This window comes from Salmo salar, chromosome ssa16 (assembly GCF_905237065.1).
Source record: "Salmo salar chromosome ssa16, Ssal_v3.1, whole genome shotgun sequence".
NCBI classification, from domain to species: domain Eukaryota; kingdom Metazoa; phylum Chordata; class Actinopteri; order Salmoniformes; family Salmonidae; genus Salmo; species Salmo salar.
Window position 1 is genome coordinate 9,839,180 of NC_059457.1, and position 14,784 is coordinate 9,853,963.

General features: G+C 42.5%; 1 protein-coding gene across 4 annotated transcripts in view; it reads right to left on the reverse strand.

The window, feature by feature from the left end:
• The window catches only part of LOC106573262 (transcription initiation factor TFIID subunit 4), a 33,205-nt gene that overhangs the window by 16,155 nt on the left and 2,266 nt on the right, over window positions 1-14,784 (reverse strand). Inside the window, exons 3-12 of one of the 4 annotated variants that reach the window (XM_014148171.2) lie at window positions 14,639-14,710; window positions 12,645-12,824; window positions 12,224-12,346; window positions 11,994-12,083; window positions 11,561-11,737; window positions 11,036-11,111; window positions 10,596-10,707; window positions 9,078-9,247; window positions 8,703-8,833; window positions 5,001-5,126 (exon numbers count right to left, since the gene is read on the reverse strand). In XM_014148171.2, the coding sequence (XP_014003646.1) occupies window positions 5,001-5,126; window positions 8,703-8,833; window positions 9,078-9,247; window positions 10,596-10,707; window positions 11,036-11,111; window positions 11,561-11,737; window positions 11,994-12,083; window positions 12,224-12,346; window positions 12,645-12,824; window positions 14,639-14,710 (1,257 nt within the window). Of the gene's footprint in view, window positions 1-5,000; window positions 5,127-8,702; window positions 8,834-9,077; window positions 9,248-10,595; window positions 10,708-11,035; window positions 11,112-11,560; window positions 11,738-11,993; window positions 12,084-12,223; window positions 12,347-12,644; window positions 12,828-14,638; window positions 14,711-14,784 lie in introns of all 4 variants that reach the window. The other 3 variants (XM_014148170.2, XM_014148173.2, XM_014148172.2) reach the window with 3 other exon arrangements.

Genomic DNA, 14,784 nt, shown 5'->3' on the forward strand with positions numbered 1-14,784 from the left:
TTTCAAATAGGCTACATGTCGTATTAAACAGCATATAAACACTCTAAATAGGTCAAGAGCCAGACAGGGAGCCAATTATTTCAAGGTTATAGCCTACAAAGAAATACATTGTGAAGCATTTGCGAGTGCGACACACTAGGCTGGCAGGGAGTCAGAGACATTAAGCGCTAAACATTGAAACATCTCATTGAAATCAAATTATTACAGTCTATAAATTGCACATATAGGCTGTGACTTACTTAGAATTAAATACAAATTAAATGAAAAAAAGCCTTATTAGGCTCAGTCTACAGTGCCTTTGAATTCCTTTTTAGAAAGACGAGTTTGGCCAGAGTCTGTGGCTTCAGGCTCATGTGATTGTGCCTAGAGAGCAGGTCAGCAGCAGAGAATATCCTCTCTGCTCTTGCAGAGCCACTGGGGACGCTAAACACCCTTTCGGCCACTCTTGACTGGCATGCAGAGTTGTAAGCATAAAGGTTTTTAAGCAAAATAACCCAATGAAAACAGAAAGCTCCTTGAAACTTGGAATATGCCAGGTCTATTGGGCCAAAATCAATTTAGAAAGAAATAAAAATGAAACTTAAGTGATCAGATTTTATGTTTATAAATACTTTGCTACAATGACAATTAGCTAGAAACATCGTTCCTTTCTTTTAGCATGTGCACGTAGCAAGTGCACTATCATGCTTTCGGATACGTGTCTTTTCAGATTCCACAATGATTCTTTAGTTATGGACCTTACATCATTGCACTAACTATCCTACTCCTCATCTTTGTAAGTCACCTTGATTTAGCACCTGTGTATTTTATCAGTTTCTTTATGAAAATTAGAGGTCGACCAATTAATCGGAATGGCCGATTAATTAGGGCCAATGTCAAGTTTTCATAACAATCGGAAATCGGTATTTTTGGACGCCGATTTGGCCGATTTACACCTTTATTTAACTAGGCAAGTCAGTTATGAACACATTCTTATTTTCAATGACGGCCTAGGAACGGTGGGTTAACTGCCTTGTTCAGGGGCAGAACGACAGATTTTTACCTTGTCAGCTCGGGGATTCAATCTTGCAACCTTACGGTTAACTAGTCCAACGCTCTAACCACCTGCTTTACATTGCACTCCACGAGGAGCCTGCCTGTTACGCGAATGCAGTAAGAAGCTAAGATAAGTTTAATGCTAGCTAGCAACTTATCTAATAAAAAACAATCAATCATAATCACTAGTTAACCTGTTAGGGCTAGGGGGCAGTATTGACACAGCCGGATAAAAAAAACGTACCCGATTTAATCTGGTTACTACTCCTGCCCAGTAACTAGAATATGCATATAAGTATTGGCTTTGGATAGAAAACACCCTAAAGTTTCTAAAACTGTTTGAATGGTGTCTGTGAGTATAACAGAACTCAAATGGCAGGCCAAAACCTGAGAAGATTCCATGCAGGAAGTGGCCTGTCTGACAAGGTGTGTTTTGTCTTGGCTCTTTTTATTGAAGACTGAGGATCTTTGCAATAACGTGACACTTCCTACGGCTCCCATAGGCTCTCAGAGCCCGGGAAAAAGCTGAAGGATATCGAGGCAGGCTCTGGCTGAAACGCTTTTGGCAAGTGGCCGCTCAGAGTACTAGGGGCTTAGGCGCGTGCCCGAGTCGACCGAATGCTTTCTTTTCTTTTGTCTGTTTACCTAAACGCAGATTCCCGGTCGGAATATTATCGCTTTTTTATGAGAAAAATGGCATAAAAATTGATTTTAAACAGAGGTTGACATGCTTCGAAGTACGGTAATGGAATATTTAGAAATCTTTTGTCACGAATTGCGCCATGCTCGTAACCCTTATTTACACTTTCGGATAGTGTCTTGAACGCACGAACAAAACGTCGCTGTTTGGATATAACGATGGATTATTTTGGAGCAAACCAACATTTGTTATTGAAGTACAAGTCCTGGGAGTGCATTCTGACGAAGACAGCAAAGGTAATAACATTTTTCTTATAGTAAATCTGACTTTGATGAGTGCTAAACTTGCTGGGTGTCTAAATAGCTAGCCCTGTGATGCCGGGCTATCTACTGAGAATATTGCAAAATGTGCTTTCACCGAAAAGCTATTTTAAAATCGGACATATCGAGTGCATAGAGGAGTTCTGTATCTATAATTCTTAAAATAATTGTTATGCTTTTTGTGAACGTTTATCGTGAGTAATTTAGTAAATTCACCGGCAGTGTTCGGTCGGAATGCTAGTCACATGCTAGTCACATGCTAATGTAAAAAGCTGTTTTTTTATATAAATATGAACTTGATTGAACAAAACATGCATGTATTGTATAACATAATGTCCTAGGGTTGTCATCTGATGAAGATCAAAGGTTAGTGCTACATTTAGCTGTGGTTTGGGTTTATGTGACATTATATGCTAGCTTGAAAAATGGGTGTCTGATTATTTCTGGCTGGGTACTCTGCTGACATAATCTAATGTTTTGCTTTCGTTGTAAAGCCTTTTTGAAATCGGACAGTGTGGTTAGATTAATGAGAGTCTTATCTTTAAAATGGTGTAAAATAGTCATATGTTTGAAAAATTCAAGGTTTTGCATTTCTAAGGTATTTGAATAACGCGCCACGGGATTACACTGGCTGTTGAGTACCTAGCCCATAGAGGTTAACTACACGTGGTTGATGATATTACTAGTTTATCTAGCCTGTCCTGCGTTGCATATAATCGCTTAGGTACACGTTGCTCCAACCATAAACATCAATTCCTTTCTTAAAATCAATACACAAGTATATATTTTTAAACCTGCATATTTAGTTAATATTGCCTGCTAACATGAATTTCTTTTAACTAGGGAAAATGTGTCACTTCTCCTGCAACAGAGTCAGGGTATATGCAGCAGTTTGGGCCGCCTGGCTCGTTGCGAACTAATTTGCCAGAATTGTACATAATTATGACATAACATTGAAGGTTGTGCAATGTAACAGGAATATTTAGACTTAGGGTTGCCACCCGTTAGATAAAATACGGAACAGTTCCGTATTTCACTGAAAGGAAAAACGTTTTGTTTTCGAGATGATAGTTTCCGGATTCGACCATATTAATGACCTAAGGCTCGTATTTCTGTGTGTTTATTATATTATAATTAAGTCTATGATTTGATAGAGCAGTCTGACTGAGCGTTGGTAGGCAGCAGCAGGCTCTTAAGCATTCATTCAAACAGCATTTTCGTGCGTTTTGCCAGCAGCTCTTCGCTGTGCTTCAAGCATTGCGCTGTTTATGACTTCAAGCCTATCAACTCCCAAGATTAGGCTGGTGTAACCGATGTGAAATGGCTAGCTAGTTAGTGGGGTGCGCGGTAATAGCGTCTCAAACGTCACTCGCTCTGAGACTTGGAGTAGTTGTTTCCCTTGCTCTGCATGGCTAACGCTGCTTCAAGGGTGGCTGTTGTCGATGTGTTCCTGGTTCGAGCCCAGGTAGGAGCGAGGAAAGGGACGGAAGCTATACTGTTACACTGGCAATACTAAAGTGCCTATAAGAACATCCAATAGTCAAAGGTATATGAAATACAAATGGTATAGAGAGAAATAGTCCTATAATTCGTATAATAACTACAACTTAAAACGTCTTACCTGGGAATATTGAAGACTCATGTTAAAAGGAACCACCAGCTTTCATATGTTCTCATGTTCTGAGCAAGGAACTTAAACGTTAGCTCTCTTACATGGCACATATTGCATTTTTACTTTCTTCTCCAACACTTTGTTTTTGCATTATTTAAACCAAATTGAACATGTTTCATTATTTATTTGAGGCTAAATTGATTTTATTGATGTATTATATTAAGTTAAAATAAGTGTTCATTCAGTATTGTTGTAATTGTCATTATTACAAATAAAAAAATTAAAAAATAGCAAAATCGACCGATTAATCGGCATCGGCTTTTCGGGTCCTCCAATAATCGGTATCGGCGTTGAAAAATCATAATCGGTCGACCTCTAATGAAAATATTTAGCAAACTCCATGAGAGTAGCCATAGCCAGGGGCTATAGCAGCACACAAGTAGTCTACAAAGTAGCCTACAAATGCGTGCTGGGCCTGGCATGCCCTGAACTCGTGAAGTGAGCGTTACTGGAGTGGGCAAGGCAGATGATGCTCCAGCCTTTGGGAATCTCGCTCCGCGCGCCATTCAAAAATTGGGCACGCTCTGCTCACCAGACGTCAAACATTGAGCATGTTTGGGATGCTCTGGATCAACATGTACTACAGCCTGTTCCAGTTCCCGAACAATATCCCGCAACTTCACACAGCCACAAGAGTGGGACAACATTCCACAGGCCACAATCAACAGCCGGATCAACTCTATGCGAAGGAGATGTGTCGTGCTGCATGATGCAAATGGTCATCACACCAGATACTGACTGGTTTTCTGATCCACACCCCTACATTTCTTTAAGGTATCTGTATTCCTAGTCATGTGAAATCCATAGATTAGGACCTAATTCATTTATTTTAATTGGCTGATTTCCTTGTATGAAATCTAACTCAGTAAAAAAATTGAAAATTGTTGTGTTTATATTTTTGTTCAGTGTATGTGTTGTCTAATGTCAATTACAAGCAGTGTAATGCATTGGGCCAACTCCCACATGACAGTGTTAATATGGTTGGTGAGTTCCCATCTACACAGCACCACAGAGTTAATTATCTCCTGGATGACATCTCTATCCCACATTAAGTTAATTAGTGTGTGTGTACACTCCCGTGGAGGTCTAATGATGTCTGTAGAGGGAGTTGTGGTTTCTTTTCAAACTCCACTAATTACCTCAGTTTTCATGTGTCACATCGTTCCCATGGGGTGGACACGCGTGCACACACGCACCGACAAACACACTGCAACTATTAACAGACCACTCCTCTTCTGGAGCTGGGCCCTGAATTATTGCCGGTGATGCAGTAATGGGGTAATAACCTGACTACATCCCGGTGTGCATGTAGTCAGGTGGTGTGTGTGTCTACCTTGGCAGCCTTGAGTAGGACCTCCCTCTCCTGCTCGTCCTTCCTTTGTTTCTCCATCCTGTCCAGCTGCTCAAAGAAGCGGAGCTGGGCCCTGACGTCTGTCGACGGCTCATACCACTCCTCATCCTACATAGAGAGGGAAGGGACAGGAGAAAGGGAGAGTGAAAGAAAAAAGGGACAAGTAGGATGCTATTGTTCATGGAGCTTGTGTACTGTTCATGATGTTGTTCATGTTGATTGTCATGTAGTTCATGTTGTTCATGTACTGTTCATGGAGCTTGTGTACTGTTCATGCTGTTGTTCATGGAGCTTGTGTACTGTTCATGCAGTTGTTCATGGAGCTTGTGTACTGTTCATGCAGTTGTTCATGGAGCTTGTGTACTGTTCATGCAGTTGTTCATGGAGCTTGTGTACTGTTCATGCAGTTGTTCATGGAGCTTGTGTACTGTTCATGCAGTTGTTCATGGAGCTTGTGTACTGTTCATGCAGTTGTTCATGGAGCTTGTGTACTGTTCATGCAGTTGTTCATGTAGTTTGTGTACTGTTCATGCAGTTGTTCATGTAGCTTGTGTACTGTTCATGTTGTTCATGATGTTGTTTGTGTACTGTTCATGATGTTGTTTATGTACTGTTCATGTAGATTGTCATGTAGTTCATGTACAGTCGTGGCCAAAAGTTTTGAGAATGACACAAATATACATTTTCAAAGTCTGCTGCCTCAGTTTGTATGATGGCAATTTGCATATACTCCAGAATGTTATGAAGAGTGATCAGATGAATTGCAAAGTCCCTCTTTGCCATGCAAATGAACTGAATCCCCAAAAAACATTTCCACTGCATTTCAGCCCTGCCAGAAAAGGACCAGCTGACATCATGTCAGTGATTCTCTCGTTAACACAGGTGTGAGTGTTGACGAGGCCAAGGCTGGAGATCACTCTGTCATGCTGATTGAGTTCGAATAACAGACTGGAAGCTTCAAAAGGAGTGTGGGGCTTGGAATCATTGTTCTTCCTCTGTCAACCATGGTTACCTGCAAGGAAACACATGCCGTCATCATTGCTTTGCACAAAAAGGGCTTCATAGGCAAGGATATTGCTGCCAGTAAGATTGTACCCAAATCAACCATTTATCGGATCATCAAGTACTTCAAGGAGAGTGGTTCTGGCCAGGTTTTGGCCTTTCTAGGGAGTTTTTCCTAGCCACTGTGCTTCTACACCTGCATTGCTTGCTGTTTGGGGTTTTAGGCTGGGTTTCTGTACAGCACTTTGAGATATCAGCTGATGTAAGAAGGGCTATATAAATACATTTGATTTGATTTGATTCAATTGTTGTGAAGAAGGCTTCAGGGCACCCAAGAAAGTCCAGCAAGTGCCAGGACCGTCTCCTAAAGTTGATACAGCTGCGGGATCGGGGCACCACCAGTACAGAGCTTGCTCAGAAATGGCAGCAGGCAGGTGTGAGTGCATCTGCACGCACAGTGAGGCGAAGACTTTTGGAGGATGGCCTGGTGTCAAGAAGGGCAGAAAAGAAGCCACTTCTCTCCAGGAAAAACATCAGGGACAGACTGATATTCTGCAAAAGGTACAGGGATTGGACTGCTGAGGACTGGGGTAAAGTCATTTTCTCTGATGAATCCCCTTACCGATTGTGTGGGGCATCCCGAAAAAAGCTTGTCCGGAGAAGACAAGGTGAGCGCTACCATCAGTCCTGTGTCCTGCCAACAGTAAAGCATCCTGAGGCCATTCATGTGTGGGGTTGCTTCTCAGCCAAGGGAGTGGGCTCACTCACAACTTTGCCTAAGAACACAGCCATGAATAAAAAATGGTACCAACACATCCTCCGAGAGCAACTTATCCCAACCATCCAGGAACAGTTTGGTGACGAACAATGCCTTTTCCAGCATGATGGAGCACCTTGCCAAAAGTAATAACTAAGTGGCTCGGGGAACAAAACATCGATATTTTGGGTCCATGGCCAGGAAACTCCCCAGACCTTAATCCCATTGAGAACTTGTGGTCAATCCTCAAGAGATGGGTGGACAAACAAAAACCCACAAATTCTGGTAAACTCCAAGCATTGATTATGCAAGAATGGGCTGCCATCAGTCAGGATGTGGCCCAGAAGTTAATTGACAGCATGCCAGGTCGGATTGCAGAGGTCTTGAAAAAGAAGGGTCAACAATGCAAATATTGACTCTCTGCATCAACTTCATGTTGTTGTCAATAAAAGTCTTTGACACTTATGAAATGCTTGTAATTATACTTTAGTATTCCACAGTAACATCTGACAAAAATATCTAAAGACACTGAAGCAGCAAACTTTGTGGAATTTTTTATTCTTGTCATTCTCAAATCTTTTGTCCACGACTGTACTGTTCATGATGTTGTTCATGTAGTTAATGTACTGTTCATGATGTTGTTCATGTAGTTAATGTACTGTTCATGATGTTGTTCATGTAGTTGTTCATGTTGTTGTTCATGATGTTGTTCATGTAGTTAATGTACTGTTCATGATGTTGTTCATGTAGTTGTTCATGTAGTTGTTCATGATAGTTGTTCATGATGTTGTTCATGATGTTGTTCATGTACTGTTCATGTAGTTTGTGCCCTGTTCATGTACTGTTCTTGTACTGTTCTTGATGTTGTTTATGTAGTTTGTGTACCGTTCATGTTGTTGTTAATATAGTTTGTGCCCTGTTCATGTACTGTTCATGCTGTTGTTCATGGAGCTTGTGTACTGTTCATGGAGTTTGTGTACTGTTCATGTTGTTGTTCATGGAGCTTGTGTACTGTTCATGATGTTGTTCATGTAGTTCATGTACTGTTCATGTTGTTGTTCATGTAGTTCATGATGTTGTTCATGTAGTTCATGATGTTGTTCATGTACTGTTCTGTAGTTTATGTACTGTTCATGATGTTGTTCATGTAGTTCCTGATGTTGTTCATGTAGTTTGTGTACTGTTCATGATGTTGTTCATGTAGTTCCTGATGTTGTTCATGTACTGTTCTGTAGTTTGTGTACTGTTCATGATGTTGTTCATGTAGTTCCTGATGTTGTTCATGTAGTTTGTGTACTGTTCATGCTGTTGTTCATGTAGTTCCTGATGTTGTTCATGTAGTTTGTGTACTGTTCATGTAGTTTGTGTACTGTTCATGTAGTTTGTGTACTGTTCATGTAGTTTGTGTACTGTTCATGCTGTTGTTCATGTAGTTTGTGTACTGTTCATGTAGTTTGTGTACTGTTCATGTAGTTTGTGTACTGTTCATGTAGTTTGTGTACTGTTCATGTTGTTCATGTTGTTCATGTACTGTTCATGCTGATGTTCATGTAGTTTGTGTACTGTTCATGTAGTTTATGTACCGTTCATGTACTGTTCATGTTGTTTGTGTATTGTTCATGCTGTTGTTCATGTAGTTTGTGTACCGTTCATGTAGTTTGTGTACCGTTCATGTAGTTTGTGTACCGTTCATGTAGTTTGTGTACCGTTCATGTAGTTTGTGTACCGTTCATGTAGTTTGTGTACCGTTCATGTAGTTTGTGTACCGTTCATGTAGTTTGTGTACCGTTCATGCTGTTGTTCATGTAGTTTGTGTACTGTTCATGATGTTGATCATGTGTTATTTTTGTGTTATTCATGTACTGTTGCGCTTGTACTGTTCACCTACTTCTGTTCATGATAACCTCTACTCTTCCTGTTCTTACCTTGCCCCCGTCAGTGCGGTGCTGGGCGATAGTTGACACTTTCTCTAGCATGGATCTCAGCCTGGCCTGGGTAGCATGGGAGATGTAGTTCACTGCCTCCGCTGGGACCTCGGTCACCCCAAACCTCTTGGCTTTAGCAGAAGAAAGCGAGAGAGAGGCATTAGCAGTCAATCAGTGCCATTATCTGTGGTAGGATGGCAAGGTGTGGTCAGTCATTTATTGATGATGGACAGACATCAGGGCCCAGCTCCACTTCTTTCAGAGGCTTATTTCTTACACTAGTCATTTCCTTCCAAATCCATTAAAGTAAGTGAACAAGTGCACACTTCGGTTCTTATAGCTGGTTCAGGAGAAAGGACAGGTTATTGCACATACCGGTCTCCATGATGCGTCTGTGCAGCAGGCCTGGCGGGAGGAAGGCCTCGTCCTTACAGGATCGGATCTTGGTGCCCACCAGCTCAGAGTTGGTGGCCATGATGCGGGCGTTCTCCTCGTTCAGGTTCACCCCCGCCATGGACGCCACGTCGTTGATGTCATCATCATCTCTAAAGAGATGCAGTATACACAGATCAGTGGGGTGCTCCAGAAAGCAAGTTCATTAAGTTGGCCAGCTAACTTCGTTAATCAGTCAGTTAGGTCTTGATTTTCCAGTTCATTAAAGAAAGCTAAACATGAATATAAATTTGGTGGTTGCCTAGACAATTACGCCATGTCGATTTCATGTCAATTTCTCAAAAGAACATAAGTAATTTACACACAGATCAGGGACATGAGTTTGTTTAACTATATGTTTCTCAACCCCACCATTGTGTCAAAACGTGTGAAATGCTGCCATCCTGTGGTTGATCTGTTTCTGTGCATCATGGAAAACTATCACAGTAAACTAAACCAAACAATGCCAGGAGCCTCGAATACTGTAGGTTTACACGGGGGTCAGATACCCAAAGTAGCTAGGTTTCCATCCAATTGGTGAGAGATTTTTATGTGATTATTTAAAAATCTGCATACAAACAATAATTCCCATGTACCAAATACAAGTTAAGTGTTTCCATCACATTTTCAAATCCCACAAAAAAAGAATTGCGTTATATAGCGAGTGTGTCCACTCTGGTATTGCCAACAGGCAGCAGGTAGCCTAGTGGCTAGAGTGTTGGGCCAGAAACCTAAAGGTCGCTGGATCGAATCCCCGAGCTGGCAAGGTTAAAATCTGTCATTCTGCCCGAGCAAGGAAGTTAACCCACTGTTTCCTGGGGCGCCAAAGACGTGGATGTCGATTAAGGCAGCCTCCCGCATCTCTCTGATTCAGAGGGGTTGGGTTAAATGCGGAAGACACATTTCAGTTGAATGCATTCGGTTGTCCCTTTCCAGATACAGTGCGGGTATAGCCGACATACATGATGAGATAGATTATTTGTATTTGTCAAACGGCAGCCAAGCATCGATGATCATGTCACCAGAATAAGACCCTTGGTATTTATTGGAAAGGAGCATCAAGCTCACCTTGCACTTTCACCAATATAACTTATTTAATCTGTAGCCTAATAAACTTCATGCTTTCCCAACGAGTCGTAGTGGGAGGGTCACACCACATGTAATCTCGCGTGACTCCAAGTTTACTTCGATATGATGGTTATTATATCAATATTTGTGCATATAAAAGCATTTCCACTGCCATTTCTCGCATAAAACATTTCACAGACACAAAAAGATCCCACCTTGTCTAGCGTATTTTGTACTGTCGACATTTGGAAAGTTTAACAACAAATGCTCTGTTTCCATCAGGCCAGTCGTTAAACGTTTTTACCTGACATGTACTTTCGCTGCATAAAATGTTGGATGGAAACCTGGTTACAGAGAGCATTGTTTTCCCCTGCCAACCTGGATATTCTGTACCTGAACGTCCCGCCTCCAGGCTCATTCAGCTTCTTCTGATTGGCAGAGGCCTGGGCACCAATGCCCACAGGAGATCTGCCTGCAATAATAGTGAGTCCTCTTGCAACTGTGCCTGACAAAGAAACAAAACATATCATTACAAGCTGTTCAATAGCATTGTGAGAAAACGGGCCTCTGTGCATTGCACTTAACAAGGGGTTTTCAATTCCGGTCCTGGGGCATCCCCTGCTGGTCCATTTCTGTTAGAGCTCAACACTTTAACACCTGAGACACTTAATAATCATCCAGGCCTTGAATAATTGAACGATGTGGGTAAAACAAGTGTCCACCGGGGATAACCTCTTCCCTTCAACAATAGCGCAGGTCGAGAGCGCCGGGATGTCCTATTGAGGATGACCATTGTCTGCATAGAGAGAGAGGGCGCTGTGCGGTACCAGTACCTTGTGGCCGGATGGTCTGAGGGATGACCATTGGCATGCGAGTCTGGACCCCCTGAACCCCTGGTCTTCTCACACCCTGGACGAGAGGAGTGAGAGAGGTGCCATTACAACATGAACAGTATCCCTGCACATTGGACATTTGGTACTGACCCTGTATATAGCATCCGCCCTTATTCATTGTGTTTTTTTCTTCTTTGTTATACTACTTTGATATTGATGACTACACTGTTGGGTAGGGATAGCAAGTTAAGCATTTCACTGTACTTGCGCGTGTGACTAATAAAACCTGAACAGAAAATGGAACTCACAATAGTTTGAGCCAAGTGGCGCATAACAGACAGAACACAACACACTAAATATAACAGACCACGACACAGAATGGTTGTGTGTATCAATGCCTATAATAGAGAGACAACCTAGAACGGCCTCAAAGGAATTCTACTAGGCCTACTATAGAAAGAAGAACCATTAAAAACGGCAGCGCTTCTTTCCAGTCGCCAGTGTCTAAGTCCGGGAGGGTTGTACCAGAGCAGTGGTGGGTGTCCTGACAATGCCTGTGGCGGGGCTGACGGTGGTGGGGAACCGGGCCCTGATAGTGCTGGTGGTAGTAGTGGAGGCAGCGGCCAGGGCAGAAGCGTTGGTGGAGGCCAGCAGAGACTGCTGGTTGTTGAGCAGGGACAGCCGCAGGGCAGGAAGGCTTTTCTGTACGGAAGGAAACAAATACGGGTTACATGGTAATGTCGTCAACAATTGACTATGTATATATATTTTATTAGTACACACGGGCCTGCCCTGTTAGGGTAACAATTGACATTAATTTGCTCTTCTACCTGGGTAGTAACACTAATTACACTAGTAACAACATTGTAGTAACATGTTACATGGTACTTTAGTAATTGCATTTCAGTTGCATAGCAATGAGCTCAGAAAAAGGTCCGGTTAAGGGTAACAAACAAACCTTGAGGAAAGGGATGAGGTATGGCTGCGGAGAGGACTTCAGCTCAGCCTGGAGACGTGTGGTGAACTCCTCAGGCTCAATTTTAGCATCCTGATCAAAGAAAGACGACATTAAGTGTGAAAATCAGACAAAAATAAATTAAATAAAATGTCAATTCCACGCTCCATATTTCTGCTGACAATTGAACCACATAAAAATGTAAAAAGTATTCTATGGGAGTCTTGACTGACCAGAAGGTCCTGCACTAGGGCCTTGACGTTCTTGGATGTGTCTGGAGATGGGGAGTTGTGGGATGCCAGCTTGATCAGGGTGGCCAGGAAGTTCTTGCACTTCTTCACATTTTCTTGCATTTCCTGTAAGAGAGGAGAATGGGTCATTGAGTAGGATTAGACTTTCCATGAAAATGACTGATAAGTTTTGCACAAACTTTGCTTCTCATGTCACCACCTCTTCTGGTATTATAAAACATTATTAAATCAACTCAAACGTTATTTTAAGGGTATTTAAAATAGCAAAACACTTTACAGTAAACAACACTTTCCCCAAGTGGGAAACCGGCCAATAAAAAAAACGTCAATCAACTCACCACAGGGTAAACCACACACTGTTTGGGTCTAGCAAAGTGTCAGTAAAGTAACACAATGGACAAACCTGGGAGACTGGTGATGTTACCACTGTAGGGGTTGTGGAGGCACTGGCTGCTGCTGCAGTGTTAAGGGTTATAGAGGGCCGTACAGCACCAGGCTTGGCCAGGGCTTGACCCCCTGTGATCACTGTCTGGGCCTTCTGAGGGGTGGTCATCTTCACCGACACAGGAGCCACGGTTATCGCCTTCTGGAGAGAACAGCAACAGGCATAAATATGACTACAACTTTATACAGTAGTGGAAACAACGGTTAACACGACGCACATAGTTCAGCTGAGAGAGTAAACAAGCATTTACCACAACGTAACACAGTGCCTTCGGGAAAGTATTCAGACGCCTTTACTTTTTCCACATTTTGCTACGTTACAGCCTTATTCTAAAATTGATTTGACCTTTTCAAAATCTACACACAATACCCCATAATGACGAAGCAAGAACAGGTTTTTAGAAATGTTTACTAATTTATTAAAAATAAAAAACTGAAATATCACATTTACATAAGTATTCAAACCCTTTACTCAGTACTTTGTTGAAGCACCTTTGGCAACGACTACAGATTCGAGTCTTCTTGGGTATGACGCTACAAGCTTGGCACACCTGTATTTGGGGAGTTTCTCCTATTCTTCTCTGCAGATCCTCAAAAGCTCTGTCAGGTTGGATGGGGAGCGTCGCTGCACAGCTATTTTCAAGTCTCTCCAGAGATGTTCGATCAGGTTCAAGTCCGGACTCTGGTTGGACCACCCAAGGACATTCAGAGACTTGTCCCGTAGCTACTCCTGCATTGTCTTGGCTGTGTGCTTAGGGTTGTTGTCCTGTTGGAAGGTGAACCTTCGCCCCAGTCTGAGGTCCTGATCGCTCTGGAGCAGGTTTTCATCAAGGATCTCTCTGTACTTTGCTCCGTTCATCTTTGCCTCGATCCTGACTAGTCTCCCAGTCCCAACCGCTGAAAAACACCCCACACAGTATGATGCTGCCACCACCATTCTTCACCATAGGGATGGTGCCAATCTTGGTTTCATCAGAGAATCGTGTTTCTCATGGTCTGATAGTCTTTAGGTGCCTTTTGGCAAACTCCAAGCAGGCTGTCATGTGCCTTTTACTGAGGAGTGGCTTCTGTCTGGCCACACTACCATAATGGCCTGATTGGTGGAGTGCTGCTTGTCCTTCTGGAAGGTTCTCCCATCTCCACATAGGAACTCTAGAGCTCTGTCAGAGTGACCATCAGGTTCTTGGTCACCTCCTTGACCAAGGCCCTTCTCCCCCGATTGCTCAGTTTGGCCGGGCAGCCAGCTCTTGGAAGAGTCTTGGTGGTTCCAAACGACTTCCATTTAAGAACGATGGAGGCCACTGTGTTCTCAGGGACCTTCAATGCTGCAGACAGTTATTGGTACCCTTCCCCAGATCTGCGCCTCGACACAATCCTGTCTTGGAGCGCTACGGACAATTCCTTCGACCTCATAGCTTGGTTTTTGCTCTGACACGCACTGTCAACTGTGGGACCAAATATAGACAGGTGTGTGCCTTTTCAAATCATATCCAATCAATGGAATTTACCACAGGTGGACTCCAATCAAATTGTAGAAACAAGGATGATCAGTGGAAACAGGATGCACCTGAGCTCAATTTATTTCGAGTTTCAAAGCAAAAGGTCTGAATACTTATGAAAATAAGATTTCTGTTTATTATTTTAAAAAATGTCTAAAAACCTATTTTTGCTTTGTCATTATGGGGTATTGTGTGTAGATTGATTAAATATTATTTTTTCTCAGCAATTCAGAATAAGGCTCCAACGTATCAAAATGTAGAAAAAGTCAAGGGATCTGAATACTTTCCGAAGGCACTGTAACTAAAACCACAACAAAAAATAAAAACAGGGCTGGAATACGTGAAATGTATTTCATACAAATTCCTTATAAATCTACTGATAGGCTCTAGTAGCGAACTATAATTAGGTGTGTGTTTTCTGACAGAGGGCTGCATGGAGACAGTAAGTGCACACCTGTGTAGCAGAGCTGATGGGAGAGGGGGAGTGCAACATTCTGGCCTGGACAGGGGAGGCCAGACGAACAGCCTGGGGTGTACAAGGGGCCAGCAGAAAACAGGGGGAGCAAGGGGTCAGAGGTGAATTGGACATTAGTACCGGTA